At 42.0% G+C, this 23,095-nt stretch overlaps 1 protein-coding gene across 9 annotated transcripts in view; it reads right to left on the bottom strand.

Moving 5' to 3' along the window:
- The window catches only part of IFT88 (intraflagellar transport 88), a 208,697-nt gene that overhangs the window by 93,041 nt on the left and 92,561 nt on the right, over positions 1-23,095 (bottom strand). For all 9 annotated transcript variants that reach the window (XM_079775667.1, XM_079775659.1, XM_079775663.1 and 6 more), the window contains 3 exons: positions 3,858-3,966; positions 1,083-1,233; positions 391-506 (listed from right to left, as the gene is read on the bottom strand). In XM_079775667.1, coding sequence (XP_079631793.1) covers positions 391-506; positions 1,083-1,233; positions 3,858-3,966 — 376 coding nt within the window. The remainder of the gene's footprint in view (positions 1-390; positions 507-1,082; positions 1,234-3,857; positions 3,967-23,095) is intronic.

The raw sequence follows: 23,095 nt of genomic DNA, 5'->3' as shown, positions 1-23,095 counted from the left end.
TCGTTTTGGATGTTACGGATCCTGAGTGTTTATATATTAGGATTATGACTACATTCCATATGCTGTACTTTACATCCTGTGACGATTATGAGATAGTAATTTTTCTGGCTGATAAAGAAACAATACTTGTTTGCTGAGATATGAATAAGAAAAATACATAAAGAAAAGTATTTTAAAGCAGGTATTTTTAAAACTTTCGCATAAAAAAGAAATATATTTATCACAATAAAAACCAAGTAAAATGGAACATAACAGAAGAAAATGGAAATAATGAATGTTCATTTATATTTGTTCATGAACTTAATGTCTCTATCATTCTAATTCTATAAATTAAATAAAATCCTATCAGGAGACATTTAATTAAACATAAACAAAAAAACGGTTACTTACTGTATAAGAGCGGCTCTTTCAAAGTATTGAATGGCTTTTTCACAAAACTGGGTGTCAATATAATAGGCTCCAAGCCACTCAATGACTTCAATGTTAGAAGGGAAATACCTGTATGACTAGAGAAAATACAGAACATAACAATACAACTTCAGTTGCAATGCATAATTTACTTCCTGGACATTTTACCTATTGAGTGGATTAATGTATCTAGTGTAGAATTTTTTAATAAAAGAAGTAGGAGCTGTCATATGCACTTCAAAAGACTTTGAAACTATACAAGATTTAGAAAACAAGACTTGTTTGACACATTTTTGACTATCTTTTTTATGTACTGATACATAATCTAAGTCAAATTAAATATGTAATAGAATAAAAAAGACATGAAAATCATGCTTCAAGAGAAAAATGAGTCAGTACTAACTTCATTTTTTATTAAAATTAATAAACAACTAACTTTATATTCCACAAATGCATTAATTTTAAATCATTATTCATTTAAAAACTAATAAACATTTCTATAGTGTAGTGATGGCCAGAGGGAGGGGCAGGGGCTGGTAGAAGGTGGGGAAAAGGGGGGAACATTGGGGGACATCTGTAATAGTGTCAACAATTTAAAAAACTGTAAGTTAAAAGGCCACTGCATTTAACAAAACAATTCATAAAAGCTAAAAAGTAGAAGATTATCCACCTACCTCATAGTAGTATTGAAATGCTTGTGACTTATCTCCTTCACTATCATATAATTCTCCTAGTTTAGAAAGAGCTCTAGAATCAGTTGGAACAACACTGATCAGCTGCATTAACCATTCAATAGCTTGATTGGGATCTTCCATTAATTCGTATCTTGGACAATTTCAGTTAAGGATAACACAGTTTTTCTGAATTCACCCTGATCAATAAGCAAACTTAAAAATAACATTGCAACAAAAATATTCCCTAGGCTATAGTGATGTGCCATTTAATACTGTTTATTTTGGATCTCCTTAGGGATGAAAAGGAAAAACGGAGCAGCGCTGTTCGTGACTCTTGTTCCATATGTACACTTGGCTTTTCCTTTGCCTCATTACCATCCATAGGACCAATTTCCAAAGCATTGTCCAAAGTTTGTCCTTAATAAAATGCCTGAGTGTTGTATTCAACCACTCTACCTCTTGTAACACATTCAATATATTCAGGGCATAGTTTCATGTATTTTCCTGTGAATTTTCCTAATTAGATTATGAGCCCCAAATAGGGAGTTCTTTTTTTGTAGCCTTTGTGGTTAGTGGGTCCTTTGCATACACTCAAGATACCTTGTTCACACCGATTCCAATCTTTTTTTTTTTTTGAAAAATAAGAGTCTGTTTTTAATGATGAAAACTGTGATACCATAAGGAAAACATAAAAATAAGGAAATATATTCAAACAGCCTTAAACATATCAATTACTTGACTGGGTCCAAACTGATCATGATACTGGTAATTTCAGAGAAATTAAATGGACAAAAAAAAAAAAAGGCTAAAAGAAATAACTATTAAGTCATTTGCTCTACAACTAAATTTTTTAATAAAAATATTTTTATCTACTCTACCAAAAATATGCCAGATAGTACTTAAACTTATTAATGGTGCCCTGGCTGGTATTTCTCAGTGATTAGAGCATCGAGCCATGTGCCAAAGAGTTGCAGGTTTGATTCCTGGTCAAGGGAACACACCTGGGTTGAGGGTTCGCTCCTCACCCCTAGTCAGGGTGTGTTCGGGAGGCAACAAGTTGATGTGTCTCTCTTATGTTGATGTTTCTCTTTCTCTCCCCCTTCCTCCCTTCCTTCCACTTTCTCTGAAAAGCAATGGAAAAAATCCTCAAGTGAGGATTAACAAAATTATTAATGGTACACTTCATAATATATTTTTATCTAAATCTATTTGCATAATTTTTTATCAAGATAATAGCTTAAACCTTCATAAAATTTTAATCCTTCCCAAAGTTTTCAAAGCTTATTATCTATACTAATAAAAGGGTAATATGCTAATTAGACCGGGTCAACTGGACATCTTCTGGACGTCCGACTTCCTTCCGGACAAAGCCACGATGGCAGGGCCGAAGCAGAGGCAGTTAGGGGTGACCAGGCCGGCAAGGGAGCAATTAGGGGGCGACCAGGCCGGCAGGGGAGCAGTTAGGGTGCGGTCAGGCCGGCAGGGGAGGGCAGTTGGGGGCGATTAGGCAGGCAGGCAGGCAGAGGCTGATAGGGGCGATCAGGCAGGCGAGCAGTTAGGAGCCAGCAGTCCTGGAATTTCATGCACTGGGCCTCTAGTTTCTATATATAAAAGCCTAAGCAACTGAATGACTGGACAACCGAACGACTGGTCGACTGATCACTATGATGCACACTGACCACCACGGGCAGACGCTCAATGCAGGAGTTTCCCCTTGGTGGTCAGTGCACTCCCACAGCCAACTTCCCACGGCTGGTCCACCTCCCACGGTCCCTCCACCCAGCCAGCCAACCTCCCACGGTCCCTCCCCCTGGCCGGCCGGTCCCAGTTGGCCCTGATCAGCCCCGATTGCTGGCCAGGTGGAGGGATTCCACCTGTGCACGAATTCGTGCACTGAGCCTCTAGTTTTTAAAATTAAAGTGTTTTTCAAATAGTGTCAAAGACATTAAAAACATTAACAGATTTCTGCTCTTCCAACGAAGAGTAGGGGAAAAATCAACTACAGAAAAGCTAAGAGTTGCAGAAGAAATTGACAGGAGAGCAATGTTTTATATTTCAGCAGTTCCTGAGTCCTAAATAAAATATGGCACATACATTTCACAGTCAATGAGTATACTACTGAGTAAACAGAAAGAATAAGTTCAAATTCAATTAGTAGTACTAATCAGTAATAAACAATATTTTCCTTTTAATTAGTAAGTTACTGCTTCAAAAATACCCTATAAAACTCAGAGTTGCCCTAACCGGTTTGGCTCAGTGGATAGAGTGTCGGCCTGCAGACTGAAAGGTCCCAGGTTCGATTCCGGTCAAGGGCATGTACCTTGGTTGAGGGCACATCCCCAGTAGGAGATGTGCAGGAGGCAGCTGATCGATGTTTCTCTCTCATTGATGTTTCTAACTCTCTATCCCTCTCCCTTCCTCTCTGTAAAAAATCAATAAAATATATAAAAAAAAAAAACACCTCAGAGTTTATACATTCTAAACTAATTTACATTTGATAAATAGCTTATGAGTACTCAACACGTTATACTCAATTACTTTAATGATTATTTCTAAAAATTTATAATAGTTTTAACCTTTAAATAATTCCTCTTACAATGCAAATGATCCTTTAAAACAGGATTGCTCAAATAATATTTCGCCGCATATTAATCTATTAGGTTTTAAAATATTATCCTCATCAATTACTTAGTTGGTTAATCTTACTTAATAATTGGTATGCAATTACCAATTGAATGAATTAATAATGATCCCTAAATTTTTCACGTAAGATACACATTGGCTATCTGGTACAAAACTTGAGCGCTATTTCTCAGGATTGCATGAAGCTTCAGGAAACAGTCCAAAGCCTCGTCAAGCCGGTTTAGCTTCTTATAGGTAAGGCCTTAAAAAGAAGGAAAGAAAAAAAGTTATAAGGAAGTTTCTCAAAGTAACAAAATGAACATTTAAATACATGTAAATATTCATCCAGAAGAAAAAATAAAGATGAACAGATTATTTTGTTGTTGTTAATCCTCACCCAAGGATATTTTTCCATTGATTTTTAGAGAGAGTAGAAGGGAGGGGAGAGACAGAGAAACATTGATGTGAGAAAGACACATTGATTGGTTGCCACCTGCAAGCGCCCTGACCAGAGCTGGGGATTGAGCCTGCAACCAAAGGTACGTGCCCTGGATCAGAATCAAACCTGGGAGCCTTCAGTCTGCAAGCTGAGGCTCTATCCACTGAGCCAAACCAGCTTGGGTCAATTTCTTTTTCTTTTTAAAGAACAAGTTGGGACCTGGCCGGGTAGCTCAGTTGGTTGGAGCATCATCCCGAGGTTGCGGGTTCAATTCCTGGTTGGGGCACAAACAAGGAGCATAAATAAGTGAAATAACAAATCAATGTTTCTCTCTCCAAAAAATCAATAAATAAATAAATTTTAAAAAAAGAACAAGTTGGGGGCAGGGATGTTCTACTAATATTTGGCAGACACCAAAAAGTTTTAGTGATGGTCAAGTGTGGTAGGAAAAGGAAGAGGTAAAAAGATTAATAGAATAGCATAAGCAATTTAGAAATGGACTCAGTTACAGAATTTAGTTAATGGGCATTAAAAGTTAATGAGGACTTAGGGACTAGTTGAATATGGTTCCAGGACAACTGACTATGCATGAAGAAAAAAATGTAGATTCCCATTTTCAATTTGAATAAATAGGAAATTTATTTTAAAACTAAACAGAAAAAACAAAGCTGTAAACTACACACACACACACACACAAAAACCAACAACAACGGAAAATCTTGGGGAAAAGGACTTTGTAAAGCAATAAATAGGTGAAGCCACGTATTTTCTTTCTTTTTAAATATATTTGAATACATTTTTAAAAAATATTTTTATTGATTTCAGGGAGGAAGGGAGGGGAAGAGAGAGAAAGAAACAACAATGAGAGAGAATCATTGATCGGCTGCCTCCTATACGCCCCCCACTGGGGATCGAGTCCGCAACCCTGGCATGTGCCCTTGACCGGAATTGAACCCGGGATCCTTCAGTCTGCAGGCCGACGCTCTATTCCCGGAGCCAAACTGGCTAGGGCGCCACATATTTTCAAAAAGCAAAATTTGTATAAAAAAATAGAAAAACTCTATTTGACAAAAGAGATTATAAAGTCAAGCAATGACCTAGGACAAGTATTTGAAGTGTATAAAGAGGATAAATATATACCAAGGCACGCCGCCTCCTGCAATGGAGGCCTTTGCTCTCCACCTGCCAGTAATGTTAGTTTCCCAGATGCCCAAAAGGCAGTACCCTACAGACATTACATGACTGTAAATGTCTCCTCAGGGAGGTTCTCCTTAACGCCACCTAAATTGTAAATTCCCCCTGCCTCCTTTCCTCTTGGCCCAGCTAGGGCTTCCTTTTTCAGTCTTCCCTGGGGGAGAGAGCTGCAGATCCCCGACTGGACAGGTCAGACAAATGGCCTGTGGCAGGTAGCCCGCAAACAGACTCATTCATGCCTTGGAGCTCCTGCTTGGCTTCAGCTGCACACTCCTGAATGTGAGGACACAGCAGTATACTCAAACATCAGAGAAAAGGTCATAATGAGAAAGAGGGGATAAAACACACACACATCCCAATATGCAGGGAAAAGAAAACTGGAAAGCAAACTTCATAAATAACCCGAGATGAGACATAGTACTGCATTGAACTATGTATGCAACACTGCAAACTCATGACAGGGAGGAATGCACTCATTTCAGGTGACCTCTCACAGGGAAGGGAAGGAGGTGGAGAGTTTTCAGGTCTGGTATCATTTTGTTAATTAAAAACAAACTGAAATAAATATTACAAAATGTTAAAATATATGAAATAGAGGTAGTAGGTACATGGGCATTTATTTTTTCAGTATAATTTTTTTTATATTTGAAATTGTTCATAATTAAAAAGAAAATGAGATTTCCCCCCCTACCTATCAGTTTGGCAAGCATTTAATTACTAGAGGCCCAGAGCACAAAATTCGTGCACTGGTAGGTTCCCCAGGCCTGGCCTGCAATCAGGGCTGATCTTCCCCAGCTGCTGGCAGCTGGCCTTGCCCCCCCCACCCCCCCGCCGGTTGCCCTCTGTGTGTGGGGCAACCGGTGGGGCAATCAGGGCCCCGCTCACACCCACCTTGGCCTGGCGCAGCCGTATCCGCCGCCACCCACTCCTGGTTCCCTGTTTCCCATTGGATGATTGGAGCCTGCTGGCTATGGGGAGGGACTGAGAGGGGCTAGGGGCAGCTCCTGCGTTGAGTGTCTGCCCCCTGGTGGTCATTGCATGTCATAGCGACTGGTCATTCAGCCATCTGGTCGATTTGCATATTATGCTTTTATTATATAGGATAATATGCAGTATTAGCAGGACTTTGGAAAGTCAGTCTCATACACCATAGTGGAACGAGAAATTGGAAAAGCCTTATATTTATTTATTTTTTAATTTTCACCTGAGGATATTTTTTCCATTGATTTTTAGAGAGAATGGAAGTGAGGGAAAAAGGAAGGGAGGGAGGAAAGGAAAGAGGGAGGGAGAGAGAGAGAGAGAAACATCAATGTGAAAGAGACACATCGATTGGTTGCCTCTTGCATGTGCCCTGACCAGGGCCAGGTATCGAACCTGCAACCTAGGTTCACGTAATCGAACCCGAGACCCTTCAGTGTGTGGGCCAATGCTTGAACCATCAAGCAACATGGCCAGGGTGGAAAAGTCTTTTTAGAGGGCAATATGGCAACATCTCTGTATATTTTACAGGTACATAGCTTCTGTCTGAATCATTAATTCCATTAAAAATAACCTATAATCCAAGAGTCTTCTTTTTAATTCTTTGTTATAAGGAAGTCAACTCCTCATGAGTTAGAGCTCCTTAAGCAAAGAGAGAGAGAAAAAGGAAAGATAATTACAAAGTGGAAGAAGCAAAACCAAAAACAATAACAAAACAACAACAACAAAAACAGGGCACATCCCCAAGGGGGTTGGAAGGTAGTGGCAGAATAGGTGGATCTTTCTCCCACTTCCTCCCAGAATCTACCTGGAATTAAAACTAAGTTGGGGAATATTCACCCTGAAATATTAGCTGACGATTGGCTGAAGAGACTTTTGACCAAGGAAGGGCAGAAACCTCCTTGTGACTGGGAGGAAGGGAGGGGACACGAGAGGTGCTGGCCTAGCACCCAGGAGCAGCAGGTCAAGGGGGATCAGGATTCCCCTAGAGAGGAGAGAGGCCTGGACCCCAGGCAGGGCTCCCCATCATGGAGAGCCAGAGCTGGGAACAGCCACCCATGTGGCAGCTAGTGGCCAGGGCTTTTATCATCCAGGGAGCTGAGTGTCTGGAAACAAAGCCACCTTTTAAAAGGGCTGACACACAGGAGTTTCATTCCCAGACTCACCCTACGCTTTGTTGAAGGGAGGACGATGTGGAAGGAGCAGGGAGGAGTCATGAGGAGGAAGGCCCGTGCTGAGTCACCCCCACCCCGTATGGCAGCACCCATTTTTCCTGAGAGGCACAAGCCCTTCCCAATAGCAGAAGCTTAGGGAAAGGCAAATACCTGCCCCCTGGGATACAGCTCACTCCAAACTAAGGAATCCCACTAGCACCACCTTCTGTAATTCAGTGCTCCCACCCTATATCTTGACCCCTGCTGAGGAGGCAGCAGACTCGTGGGCGGGGCAGTAGTTTCAGTGACTGTCAATGGCTGGTTTGGGGCGGGGATATTCCCCCCCCTTTCCTGGGAACCTGGCTGGCACTTCTCTCTCACAAGAGAGCTGACAGACACTCCTGGCTTACAGCAGACCCCACCAGCTGGCCTAAGAGGGACTCCACCTGGCTGAGGACAGGGAAATAGTCTAGGAATACACCTACCATATTTTGTGCAGTCTGAACATTTGCAGATCTGCCTTAGGGACCTGTACTGCTAAAAAACTGGAGGCAGCCACAAGCTGTGGATTGCCTGAAGCTTTGAATAGGGTACCAAGAGCCAAGATTGGAAAGCTTCTGACATTGGCTGGCACAAAGGTACCTGCTGGGAGGTCTGAAATCAGCATACAAAATAGCCTCAGACAACATATGAGCAGGACCCAAAGGGAAATCCTAGTAGGCACAAAATCTGTTGAGACAAACGTTACGTGGTTGGATTTTTTTGTCTCCCCGCCTGCCCCCCCCCCCCCGCCATTATTTTCTTTTTATTGCTTTAGTATTATTTTTTCCTCATTCTTCTCTTGTTTCTTTCATATCTCTTATTTGCCTCTTACTCTATTTTTTTTGTTTCTTTAGCTTAATCTTTCTTTGTCTTTTATTTATCTTTTCATAACATTTTTCTTTCATCTTTTCCTTTTTACCAATTTCTTTTTCCTAATCATTATTCTTATTTTTCCTCTTCTTTGTTCTTTTTCAGAATCTTATACCTTCCTATTTTCTCTTCTAGTATTATTTTAGTTATTATTACTTTCTTCCTTTTTTATTTATTATTCTTATTCTCTTTCATTTTTTTTTATTGTTTAAAGTATTACAAATAGTAGTACATATGTCTCCTTTTTTTCCCCCATTGACCTTTGCCCGGCCTCCCCTAACTCCTGTCACATGCCCTCACTCTACCTCCCCAGTGTCTTGTGTCCATTGGTTATGCTTATATGCATTTATACAAGTCCTTCGGTTGATTTCTTGCCCCCTCCCCCCCCAACCCCCCACCAACACTCCCCAGCCATCCGGCTGTAATTCTTCTTGAATTTGAAGAGACTTTGCCTGTGACCCAATATGTAGTCTATCTTTGAAAATGACCCATGTGCACTTGAGAAGAATGTATATTCTGTGGCTTTGGGGTGTAATGTTCTGAAGATGTCAATTAATTCCATCTGGTCTAGTGAGTCATTTAGGATTGATGTTTCTTTGCTGATTTTTTGTTTAGGGGATTTGTCCAATGGTGATAGTGGGGTATTAAAGTCCGCTACTATGACTGTATTGCTGTCAATCTCTCCCTTGATATCCTCCAGAAGTTTTTTTAAGTATTTGGTGCACCTGTATTGGGTGTATATATGTTTACCAGTGTTATTTCTTGTTGGATTTCTCCCTTTAGTATTATGAAGTGGGCTTCCTTATCTCTTTTTATGTCCTTCACTTTGAGATCTAATTTGTCAGATATAAGTATTGCTACCCCCGGCTTTTATTTCATTTCCATTCGCCTGCAAAACCTTTTTTCATCCCTTCACCCTCAGTCTGTGTGCATCTTTTTTTCTGAGGTGGGTTTCCTGAAGACAGCAGATATATGGGTCATGTTTTCTTATCCAATCAGTTACTCTGTGTCTTTTGATTGGGGCATTTAATCCATTTACATTTAAAGTTATTATTGATAGGTACTTGTTTGTCACCATTTTTATTCTTTACACCTGTATTCCTTCTTCGCTTTCTATTTGTTCTTTTTACAGCAGACCCTTTAGCATTTCTTGCATTGCTGGTTTGGTGGTGATAAACTCCCTTAGTTCTTTTTTGTCGGTGAAGCTCCTGATTTCACCCTCAATTTTGATTGATAGCCTTGCTGGGTACAGTATTCTTGGATTCAAACCCTTCCTTGCATGACTTTGTATATTTCATTCTATTCCCTTCTGGTGTGATGTGTTTCTGTTGGGAAATCAGTCGCTTGTCTGATGGGGGATCCTTCGTAGGTAACTTTCTGTCTCTCTCTGGCAGCTTTTAAGATTCTTACTTTGTTGTTGGTGTTTGCCAATTTAATTATAATGTGCCTTGGCGTCAGTCTTTTGGGGTTCATTTTGTTTGGGACTATGTGAGCTTCTTGGATTTGTGTGGGTTTTTTCTTCCCTATATCAAGGAAGTTTTCTGTTATTATTTCTTCTAACAGGTTTTCTATTCCTTGTTCAGTTTCCTCTCTTTCTGGTAACCCTATTATGTGGATGTTGTTTCGTTTCGTGTTGTCTCAAAGTTCCCTTATGCTCTCCTCCTGTTTTTTAAGTTTTTTTACTAGAAGCTGCTCTACTTGGGTATTTTTCCCCATCTTGTCTTCTAGTTCACTGATGCGGTTCTCTGCTTCTTCTAGTCTACTGTTGATGCTTTCTATTGAGTTCTTTATAGCAGTGATGTCATTTTTCATTTTTTCTTGGTTCTTCTTCATTTCCTCTTGGTTCTTACACATTTTATTGAATTTGTCTTCCATTCTTTTCAGCGACCTTATGACCATTTCTCTGAATTCTTTCTCTGACATATTGCTTGCCTCCATTTCGTTTACTTCCTTTTTGGGTGTTGCCTCCTTTTCTTTCATATGCTGGCTGTTACTTTTTCTCCCCATAATCTCTCTTCGCCGGTTATCTGGTTATGTAGTTCTCTCTCTCCTGCATTGACTTATAGGCACAAAATACAACACAACAAGGCACAATGCACAAGGCACGGAACACCAATGTAGTCACAATACTAATAACCCCAAATAAAGGTGGCCACCAGAGAAAAGAGAATTAGGGGTAAAAAAAAAAAGGAGTGCAAAAATGATATTGAGAAAAGGAAAACAAGTAAGAGAGAAAAGAAAGAGAATAAAAAGGGGGGGAACTATTTATCTGGGAAGAAAACTTCTTGAAGAGAAAAAAAAAAAGAAATAGAGTAAGTGCGCGAACTCGCGACTTTTACCCTCTGGGACTGCGTGCAAGTCTGTGCAGCCTTTTTTCCCCTGGCTCTAAGCAGCTGGCACACTGTTGGCTGCCCTTTTGCGCCCAGTTCAGCTATGGGTTGCTTTTTAGTGTTCCCTTCTGCTAGCAGCCCTGCCGACCCCCTTCCACATTTGCGGATCACGCTAGCCCCAAAAGCCGCAGATTTTGTTGGGCGCAGACTTCCCTGGAACCTCTAGCTCCCGTTGTGCGCGTTTCTCTCTCCTGCCTGGATCGCAGACCTCACCTTTTCCTAGATGAAATCTGACCTTTCCGTGAGAAGGTGCAGAGCTCCTCCGAGTTTGCATATTCGCGCTGCTTGAGGTCCAGTGTTCCTGGGTTCGAGGCTGTTCCCTAGGTGGTGTTGTTGTAGATTCCCGGGATTTTCAGGCTTCCGGTAACAGCCACTCTTCCATTCAAGATGGCACAGTCTCCGCGTCAGAGCTAGTTGCTCCAGGAGAGATGTCAGCAGCAGTGGAGGCTGCCCAGTCAGGGGAACCCAGTCTGGCAATCCCCAACAGTCCCTTGGAGTATAGCTGTCCCTCAACTCACAAATATACACTCCCCGTACAACCACACTCTCTCCTTTTGTTCTCTCACTCACGCACTATCTTGCAGTCTGCCTTCGCGTCAGCAGCCATCTTCCTCCCACTCTCTGTTCTCTTTCTTAATTCCCATTTCTTTTGTGGTTGTTTTTGCTGTTGTTGTTGGAATATTTTGTATGGTTGGTTTGTTTCTTGTATTGTTTTATTTAGCCCTATAAGCACCTGTAGAACAGTTTGCATGATGTGGTCGGGGTTGAGCCTCACAGCTAGCCTGAGAGGAGATCCCACCCATGAACAGGAGAACAACAATCAAGACCCAATTACAACAGGACTGCCCAAGTAAGCCACAAAAAAGGTCACATCAAGAGCATCCAGCTCAGGAGTTCAAGGAGACTGCACTACAGGGTCCCACAGTACATTTACTACAAAAGGCCAACCCACAAAGACTGGGTGTCATAGAAGTTCTATTTAATACATAGAAACAAAAACAAAGAGACAGCTAAAATGGGGAGACAAAAAAAACAACAAACCAAAATGAAAGAAAGGAAAGAATCTCCAAAAAAAAGACCGAAATAAGATGGAGGGAAGCAACTTATCAGACATAAGTGTTCAGACTAATGGTTATAAGGATGCTTAAGGAACTTAGTGAGAACTACAAGGAACTAAATGGGAACTAAATTCCCACAAGGAATTAGTGGGAACAACATCAGCATGGAAAAAATGATATAGAAACCACGAATAAGAACAGGTCAGAAATGAAGAATACTATATCTGACATTAAGAATGCAATGAAAGGAATTAAAATAAGGCTAGATGAAGCAGAGATCAAATCACAAATTTGAAACACAAGGTAGAGGCAAGAGAAACCAAGATGGTGGCATACTTGCATCCTCTCACAACCACATCCAAATTACAACTACAATACAGAACCACTATCATTCAGAACCACCAGAAATCTGGCGGAAAGGAAGACCTACAATTACAGAATTAAAGAAGAAAGCATGTTGAGACTAGTAAGAGGGGAGGAGGCATGGAATGAACTGGTCCAACACCAACGTATGGCATGTTTTTAATCAGGAGGGATATCTTGGCTGAGGAAGCTTACCATGAGGAGCAAGGCTTACTGTGAGGTTTATTGCACCAGAACCGTCAGCCCAGAGTACCAGTGCCAGGAGGTGAAGTTCCCATAACTTAGGGCTGTAAAAGCCAGTGGGGAGCCCAGCTGGTGTGGTTGAGTGGTTGAGAATCCACCTATGAACCAGGAGGACACCATTCAATTCCCGGTCAGGGCACATGTCCGGGTTGTGGTCTCGATCCCCAGTAGGGGATGTGCACGAGGCAGTGGGTCAATGATTCCTTCACATCTTTGATATTTCTCTCTCTCCCTCTCTATTCCTCTCTGATGTGGTCGGAGGAATAGAGAGGGAGAGAGATGATTCCTCACATCTTTGATATTCTCTCTCTCCATCTCTATTCCTCTCTGATATTTAACATATATCAATAAAAATATGTTAAAAACAAACAAACAAAACAAAACAGCTGGAAACCCAGGCAGTTCTTTTTAAAGGGCCCACACACAGGCTTGGTTGGATTCACTCCTTCTGAGTTCCAGTTCTGGGGCAGCAGCATGAAAGGATCCAGGAACATATGGGGAGGAATTAAATTGTCTGGCATCAGGGCAAGAACTGGGAGGCAGCTTTCCCCCAGACAAAAGTGTTGGCAGAGGTCATTGTTCCTCTGCTGAGACCTTCCCTCCCACAAAGCTGACTGGCAGATGCCATATCTGAGTCTCCATCAACCTGACCCACCCTATTTGGCTCACCCTGGAGATTCCCTGAGACCCCACCCCACCCAATTTGCAGATCCACCCAAGGTGTTTTCCATATGAATGGCCTGTCCTGGTTTGGGCTTCAGATTTCACTAAAATCTCTTAAACTAGCAGCTGAACTCAGTGGTTGAGAATCCACCTACGAACCAGGAGGTCACCATTCAATTCCCAGTCAATTCCCATTAACCTCTGGATAAATGGCCCATGGCTAGGCACTAGCAGAAGCCTGCCTTGGCTCACAGTTTGGCCTCTCCTGGGGATACTGAAGGAAGAAGAGAGCAAGAAATTGAAAACCTATTTGAAGAAACAATGACCAGGTGAAAGAAATAGACTTACAAGTACAGGAAGCACAGAAAGTCCCAACAAGATGAACCAAAGAGGCACAAACCAAGACACATCATAATTAAAATGCCAAGAGCAAAAGACAAAGAATCTTAAAACCAGCAAGAGAAAAGCAGTTAGTTACCTACAAGGGAGTGACCATATGACTGTCAGCTGATTTCTCAAAAGAAACATTGCAGGCCAGTAAGGAATGGTAAAAAATATTCAAAGTGATGAAAATAAAGGACCTATAACCAAGATTACTCTACCCAGCAAAGCTCTCATTTAGAATTGAAGGTCAGATAAAGAGCTTCACAGACAAGAAAAAGCTAAAGGAGTTCATCACCACCAAACCAGTATTACATGAAATGTTGAAGGGTTTTCTTTAAGAAGAAGAGAAAAAAGAAAAAGAAAAAAAAAGAATAATAAAACAACAACACATATCTATCATCAACTGACTCTAAAAATAAAAATAAATGAACAAGGAATCTAATGAACAAAATTAACTGATGAATAAAATAGAACCAGAGGTATGGAAACATGATACAGACTGACGAATCTCAGAGGGAAGGAGGGAGGAGAGGGCAGGAAGAGATTAGCCAAAGACCATATGTGCATATATGCATTACCTATGGACACAGACTATAGGTTGGTGAAGGCCTGGGGCAGGGTAGGATCAGTGGGGATGAGGGATGGGGAGAGGGACATCTGTAATATTCTTAACAGTAAAGATTAAAAAGACAAGAAAGATAAATTAGAAAAAACACTCAATTAGAGCAGCAAACAAACAATTAAAAAGCATAAGAAGAGTTTAAGGGAACTTTGCGACATTAAACAGAACAACATTTGGATCACAGGGGTACCAGCGGGAGAAGAAAGCAAGTAAGGGATAGAGAAACTGTTTTAGGAAATAATGATAGAAAACTCCCCTAAACCGGTGAAGGAAAAACTCACACAAGTTTAGAATGCAAAAAGAGTCCCAATCAAGTTGAACACAAAAGACCTACATCAAGACATATCATAATTAAAATGGCAAAAGGTAAAGACAAAGAGAGAATTGTAAAGGCAGCAAGAGAGAGATAGTCAATTATGTACAAGGTAGCTCCCATAAGGTTGTCAGCTGATTTCTCAACAGATATGCTACAGAATAGATGGGAACAGAATGAAGTATTCAAAGTAATGAAAAGTGAGGATCTGACCCAAGAAATTCTATCCAGCAAGGCTATCATTCAAAATTAAAGGTGAAATGCAGACACAAAAAAACAACAGCTAGAGTTTATTACCACCAAACCAGCTTTGCAAGAAATGCTAAAGGGACTGTTATATGAAAAAAAAAAGAAAAGAAGAGAAAGAGAAATAGAGAAACATAGGCATAAAGAATAAAAATGGCAATAAGAACCTATCCATAATAGCCTTAAATGTAAATAGATTAAATGCTCCATTCGAAAGACACAGGGTAGCAGAACAGATAAGAAAACATGAACCATATATATGCTGTCTACAAGAGACCCACCTTAGAACAAAATAATCACACAGGATGAAAATGAAGGGATGGAAAATAAATATTCCAAGCAGATGGAAACAAAAGAACAAGTGGGGGTTGCAATACTCATATATGACAAAATATACTTGGCCATAAAAGAGACAAAGAAGGTCACTACATAATACTAAAAGGATCACTACAACAAGAGGATATAACCATGATAAACATATATGCATCCAATATAGGAGCATCTAAATATTTTTAAAGCTCCTGGAGAGATTAAAAATGGTGGTGGAGTAAGTGGATGCTACATAGACATGCTCCCAGGACCAAACTGAAATTACAACTAAAATACAAAAAAAAAAAAAAAATCCTGAATAATCCAATTGAAGATTAGCTGGAGAGAACCCTGACAGCCAAGGATTGAAAGTGGAGACCATATTGAGACTGGTAGGAAAAGCATAGATGTGAAAGGGCTGGCCGAGCTCCCACAGACAGCAGCTGAAGTTCTGGAGAGATATCTCAGCTGGGGGGGGGGGGGATTGCCACTGAGAACCCCAGGGTCTTATCCACAAGCTGAGCCCCCCAGCAGAGAGCACCAGAACTGAGAAGGGTGCTCACATAACACTGAGCTGTGAAAAGCAGCAGGGTTGCTGTGTCTGCCAGGGAAAGATAGGTGGAAACGCAGGCATTCCCTTAAAGAGCCAATGCACAAAATTCTGTGTGCAGCCACTCACCTTGTGCTCAGGCAGAGGGAGGGCAGAGTGGACTGGAGCTGTGTGAGCAGAAGCCAGGATTGGGGGGATCTGGAGTTAGAGCTCAGAAGGCAGAAACCCTTGTTTCCTGAGCTGAGTCATTCCCTCATGCTGTGAAGGTCATCTTTCTCATGCAGACATTTGCTATCCAGCCAGTTTTGCCTGGGGGGAAGTCAGATGAACCAACTTTTTGGAAAACACCTTGCCCCACAGTGTGGAGTTTCTGAGGCCCATTAAGAGACTGAGAACAACAATTAGCCTCCAGGCAAAAGCAATTGCCCCACCCTCTTGACAAAACTCTCGCCACACCTGTGGACGAAAGCCTGAGGGGTACTCAGTACTGAATTTAATCAGTCTGCAGCCAGAGGCAGTCTCTGGAGGCATTGAGTCTTTGCCTGACTTAATTAGTCAGAAACAGCATTTGACACTGTCCTGCAATAGAGACTGAGAGGCATAACAGATTTACCTAATACACAATCACAAGCCCAAACAGGCAGCCAAAATGAGGAGAAAAAACAACAACCCTCAAATGAAAGAACAAAAAAATTCTCCAGAAGAAGAGATAAATGAAATGGAGATAAAAATTCATTTGATATAGACTTCAGAATAATGATGGTAAAGATACTCAACAGCATGAGAAAAGATATAGTAACTTTGAAAATGGAAATAAAGACTAGCAGAACACAAATAAAGAACACATTGGAAAGAATACACAGCAAATTAGGGGAAGATGAAGATAGGATCAGTGAATTAGAAGACAGGGTAGAAAAAAATCACTTAATCAGAGAAACAAAGAAAAAAAACAATTAAAAAACAGGAAGGCAGCTTAAGGGAGCTGTCAACATGAAACATAACAATATTTGAATAATAGGTGTCCCAGAAGGGAAAGAAAAGGTAGTAAGGGATTGAGATCATGTTTGAAGAAATAATGGCAGAAAACTTCCCTAACCTGGTGAAGGAAAAAGTCACACAAGTTCAGGAGGCACAGAGAGTCCCAAACGAGAAGAAACCAAACAGGCCCATGCCCAGACACATCATAATTAAAATTCGAAAAGTTAAAGGCAAAGAGAGAATCTTAAAGGCAGCAAGAGCAAAGCAAACTGTTACTTACAAAGGGGCTCCCATAGGGCTGTCAGCTGACTTCTCATCAGAAACTCTATAGGCCAGAAGAGAATGGCTGGGAGTACTCAAGGTAATGGAAAGCAAGGATTTGTAACCAAGATTACCATATCCAGCAATGCTACATTCAAAATAGATGGTGAAATAAAGAGCTTCCCATACAAAAAAAAACCTAAAGGAGTTCATCATCACAAAGCCAGCATTACAAAAATGCTAAAGGAACTGCTATAATGAGAATATATATATTCACACACACACACACACACACACACACACACACACACACACCTAGGCATACAGAATAAAAATGGAAATTAATAAGTACCTATCAATAATAACCTTAAATTTAAATGGATTAAATGCTCCAATCAAAAGACACAGGATAGCTGAATGGATACAAACGTGACCCAACTACATGCTGTCTACAAGAGACCCACCTCAGAACAAAACATTCACACAGGATGAATGTTAAGGAATGGAAGAAATTTTTCTAACTAAATGGAAACAAAAATAAAGCTGGGATAGCAATACTCATATATGACAAAATAGACTTCAAAATGAAGGCCACAAGAGGAAAAAAAAGGTGACTATGCAACATTAAAAGGATAGATCCAAAAAGAGGATTTAACCCTGGTAAACATATATGAACCCAATATAGGAGTATCTGTATATATTTTAAAAACTTCTAGAGGACTTTAAGGGAGAGATCGACAGCAATTCAGTCATAACACCCTGCTGACTTCACTGGATAGATCTTCCAGACAAAAAATTAACAAGGAAACAGTGACTCTAAAGGACACACTGAATCAGATGGATTTAATTGACATTTATAGAATATTTCACCCCAAAGCCTTAGAATATACATTCTTCTCAAGTGTACATGGGACATTCAGAAAGATAGATCACATGTTAGGACACAAAACAGGTTTCCACAAGTTCAAGAAGAATAAATCATATCAAGCATCTTCTCAGATCACAATGGGATGAAATTAGAAATCAACTACAGTAAAAACACTCAAAAAACATCCAAACACATGGAGGCTAAATAGCATGTTATTAAATAATGAATGGGTTTCCAATGAGATCAAGAAAGAAATAAAAAACTTCCTGGAAACAAATAAAAATGAACACTCAACAACCCAAAATCTCTGGGACACAGCAAAAGCAGTCATGAGAAGGAAGTTCATAGCACTACAGGCCTACCTGAAAAAAATAAGAAAAATTAATAATAAACTAATTACCTCTACAACTTAAAGAATTAGAAAGAGAACCACAAGAAAAGCCCAGAGTAAGTAAAAGGAAGGAACTAATAAAGATGAGAGCAGAAATAAATGACATAGAGACTAAAAACAAAAAAAGAAATAAAACCCACAATGAAACCATGAGCTGTTTCTTTGAAAGGATAAACAAGATTGATGAAATTAGCTAGACTAGTCAAGAAACAAAGAGAGAGGATCCAAATAAATAAAATCAGAAATGAAAGTGAAGAAGTAACCACTGACACCACAGAAATACAAAGGATTGTAAGAAAATACTATGAACAACTAGATGCCAACAAGTTGGACAATGTGGATGAAACGGACAATTTCCTAGAAAAATACAATCTCCCAAAACCGAATCAGGAAGAATCACAAAACCTAAATAGGCCAATAACTGATAAAATAGAAGCAATAATTAAAAAACTTCCACCCAACAAAAGACCTGGTCCATATGGCTTCACAGGGAGTTTTACCAAACATTAAAGGAAGAACTAACACCTATACTCCTCAAACTATTCCAAAAAACACAAGAGAAAGGAACACTTCCATGCTATTTTTATGAGGCCAGCATTACCCTAATTCCAAAACCAGATAAAGACACTACAAAGAAAGAGAATTACTGGCTAATATCCCTGATGAACATAGATGCTAAAATCCTCAACAATATATTAGCAAATTGGATCCAGTAAATATATTTAAAAAATCATACACCATGACCAAGTGGGATTTATTCCAGGGATGCAAGGCTGGTACAATATTTGCAAATCAATAAACGTGATACATCACATAAACAAATTGAAAGACAAAAATCACATGATCATATCAATAGATGCAGAAAAAGCATTCAACAAAATCCAACACCCAGTTTTGATAAAAACTCTCAGCAAAGTGGGAATAGAGGGAGTATATCTCAACATGATAAAGGCTATATATGACAAACCTACAGCCAACATCATACTCAATGGGAAAAAACTAAAAGCATTCCCTGTAAGAACAGGGACAAGACGGGGAAGTCTGCTTTCACCACTCTTATTCAACATAGTAAGAAAAGTCCTACCCATAGCAATCAGACAAGAAGAAGAAATAAAAGACATCCAAATTGGAAAGGAGGAAGTAAAACTGTCATTATTTGCAGATGACATGATATTGTACATAGAAAACGTTAAGGACTCCATAAAAAAACTGCTAGATTTAAGAAATGAATTTGGCAATGTAGCAGGATACAAAATCAACATGCAAAAATTTATGGCTTTTTTATACACCAACTAGAGGCCCGGTGCACAAAATTCATGCACGGGGGGAGGGGGGGAGAAGGGGGGTCCCTCAGCCCGGCCTGCGCCCTCTTGCAATCTGGGAACCCTTAGGTAGGGTCCCAAGCCTGGCTGGCAATCAGGGCCTATCGGGGCTTTCCTTCCCTTGGCTGCTGGCAGCTGGCCCCGACCCCGCCGTTGCCACCGCTTGCCATCTGTGTGGGGCTTCCCCCACTCCCCTGCCACCAGTCACCTCCCTCTGTGGGTTATAGGCATGGGGTGCGATTACTTGGCTTACCTGGGCCTCCCTCTGGGGGGCGATCATGACCGGCCCTGCACACCCACCACAGCATTGCTGGCCAGTGGCCTGGGTTGCCCTCTGTTGGGCTATCAATCGCAGGCCCCCCAGATTGATTGCCCCACAGAGGGAGGCCCTGCCCACCCACCACAGCGCCACCAGCTGGGTGGCTTGTACCTCCCTCTGTGGCTGCCAGCTGGGTGGCCTGGGGCTCCTTTTTGGGGGCAATTGATTGCGGGGCTTGGTGATCAATTGCCCAGCAAAGGTAGGCCCCACCCACCTGGCCCGGGTTCTGAGATCTATTGCCATATAGAGGGTGACCATCGACTGAACCGCAGAGGGTGGCCTGGGCCTCTCTCTGTGGGGTGATCGTGGGGCGATGGCGGGGCCCCCCTGACCAATCTCATCGCACCCACTTTGGCTGGCCTGGCGCCAGTGTGTGTCATAGCATGGTCGTCCTGACGGTCATTCTGCTGTTCGGTTTTGGTTGATTTGCATATTACTCTTTTATTATTATAGAATTATAGATAATGATTCTCAGACATAGAAACTAAACAAACAATCTCATTTACCAGTGCAACAAAAAATTAAGATACTTAGGAATAAACTTAACCAAGGCGGTGAAAGAACTATACTCGGAAAACTACAGTTCGTTGAAAAAAGAGATAGTGGAAGATATAAACAAGTGGAAGAATATACCGTGTTCATGGATTGGTAGTATCAGCATCATTAAAATGTCCATACTACCCAAAGCAATCTATAGATTCAATGCAATCCCTATTAAAATACCAACAGCATATTTCACAAACCTAGAACAAATACTCCATAAATTTATATGGAACAAACACACACACACACACACACACACACACACACACACACACACACACAAACAAGACCCCTAATAGCTGCAGCAATCTTGAGAAAGAAGAATAAAGTTGGAGGAATCACAATACCAGATATCAAATTATACTACGAAGTCACTATACTCAAAACAGCATGACATTGGCACAAGAACAAGCATACAGATGAATGGAACAGAACAGAGACCCAGAAATCTACCCACGCCACACAATGGAATTAAGACAGTCTCTTCAATAAATGGTGTTGGGAAAATTGGACAGATACATTAAAAAAATAAAATTAGATCACCAATCCTATCTAATAAAAGAGAAACACGCAAATTGACCGTACCTCTGCTATGCCCACCAGCCAATCAGAGAGAGTATGCAAATTAACCCAACAAAGATGGCGGCGGTCATGGAGCTGGAGCGAGCAGGAGGCTTGGGTTGCCCCCGGCGATGGAGGAAGCCAAGCTTCCCGCCCGCCCTGGCCGGCCCTGGCCTCCACTCAAGGCTACAAAGTTTCAATTATAGAAGATAAATAAATCCCAGATACCTGCTTCCAGCCGGCCCTGGCCTCCACTCAAGGAGGCGCTAAAAAAAAAAGAAAAAAAGAAGGAGGGGCTGCTAGCTTGGGTCGCCGGGGGGCATGTCCAGCCTGCAAACAGCCATCAGCCCTTCACCCAGGCTGGCCAGGCACCACAGTGGGGACCCCCACCCTGAAGGGGGTGTGGCCAGCCTGAAAACAGCCATCAGCCCCTCACCCAGGCTGGCCACACCCCCATGGGGTGAGGGTTCCCGCTGGGGGGCTTGGTCAGCCTCCCCAGTGGGGATCCCCACCCTGAAGGTGCTGTGGCCAGCCTGCAAACAGCCATCAGCCCCTCACCCGGCTGGTCACACCCCCATGGGGTGAGGGTCCCCGCTGGGGGGCTTGGCCAGCATGCAAACAGCCATCAGCCCCTCGCCCAGGCTGGCCAGGCACCCCAGTGGGACCCCCCACCCTGAAGGGGGTGTGGCTAGCCTGAAAACAGCCCTCAGCCCCTCACCCAGGCTGGCCAGGTACCCCATGGGGGCATGGCCGGCCTGCAAACCACCACAGGCCCCTTGCCCAAGCTGCCCTATGCCCCAAGGGAACCCCCACCTTGATCTGGGACACCCTTCAGGGCAAACCAGCCGGCCCCCACCCGTGCACCAGGCCTCTATCTATACTAATAAAAGGGTAATATGCTAATTAGACTGGGAGACCTCCCAGGAGACCTTCCGGACGTTCTTCTGGATAAAGCCATGGTGGCGGGGCCAAGGTAGAGGCGGTTAGAGGCCAAGAGGGGAGGGCAGTTGTGGGTGATCAGGCTGGTGGGGGGTGTGGCCGTTGGGGGTAAGCAGACCAGCAGGGGGGCCAGTTGGGGGCGAGCAGGCCATCAGTGGGGGTCAGTTGGAGGTGATCAGGACAGCGGGGAGGGGCAGTTTGGAGTGAGCAGTTCAGCAGGGGGGCAGTTGGGGGTGAGCAGGCTGGCAGGGAGGCAGTTGGGGGCAAGCACACTGGCACAGGGGGCAGTTGGGGGTGATCAGCCTGGCAGGGGGTATTTGGGGGCAAGCAGGCTGGCAGCGGGGGGCAATTGGGGGCAAGCAGGCCAATAGGCAGAGTGGTTAGGGGCAATCAGGCGGGCAGGCAGGCAGGCAGGTGAGCGGTTAGGAGCCAGCAGTCCCGGATTGTGAGAGGGATGTCCGACTGCCAGTTTAGGCCCGATCCCTGTAAACCAGCAGTAGGACATCCTTTAAGGGGTCCCAGATTGGAGAGGGTGCAGGCCGGGTTAAGGATACCTCACCTCCCGTGCACGAATTTCATGCACTGGGCCATTAGTTTATACCATATACAAGAAAAACTCAAAATGGATAAGACTTAAATAAAAGTTGGGAAAACATAAAAATCCTAGAAGAAACCATAAGAAGCAAAATCTCAGACATCTCTTGTAGAAATATGTTTATGGACACATCTCCTAGGGCAAAGAAAATGTTTTAAGGATAAAATAAACAAATGGTACTATATCAAAATTAAAAGCTTCTGCACAGCAAAAGAAACCATCAACAAAACAACAAGAAAGCCCACTATATGGGAGAACATATTTGGCAATGATATATCTAACGAAGGGTTAATATCCAAAATATATAAGGAACTCATACAACTTAACAAAAGACAAACAATCCAATTAAAAAATGGACACAGGGTCTAAATAGACACTTCTTCAAAGTGGACATACAGATGGCCAAGAGACATATGAAAAAATGCTCAATGTTGTTGATCATTAGAGAGATGCAAATTAAAATGACAATGAAGTATCACCTCACACTTGTCAGAATGACTACCATCAAGAAATCAACAAATGACAAGTGCTGGCGAGGATGTGGAAAAAAGGGAATCCTAGTACTGCTGGTAGGAATGCAGACTACTGAAGCCATTATGGAAAACAGAATGGAGTTTCTTAAAAAATTTAAAAATGAAACTGCCATTTGACCCAGCAATCCCAACCTTGGCAATATATCCTAAGAATCCTGAAATACCAATCAGAAAGAATATATGCCCCCTTATGTTCATAGTACAGTTATTTACCATAGCTAAAACCTGGAAACAGCTTAAGTGCCCATTAGCAGATGAGAGAA

Source organism: Cnephaeus nilssonii (assembly GCF_951640355.1).
Source record: "Cnephaeus nilssonii genome assembly, chromosome: 6".
Lineage (NCBI taxonomy): Eukaryota > Metazoa > Chordata > Mammalia > Chiroptera > Vespertilionidae > Cnephaeus > Cnephaeus nilssonii.
This window is presented reverse-complemented; position numbering and strand designations above follow the sequence as displayed.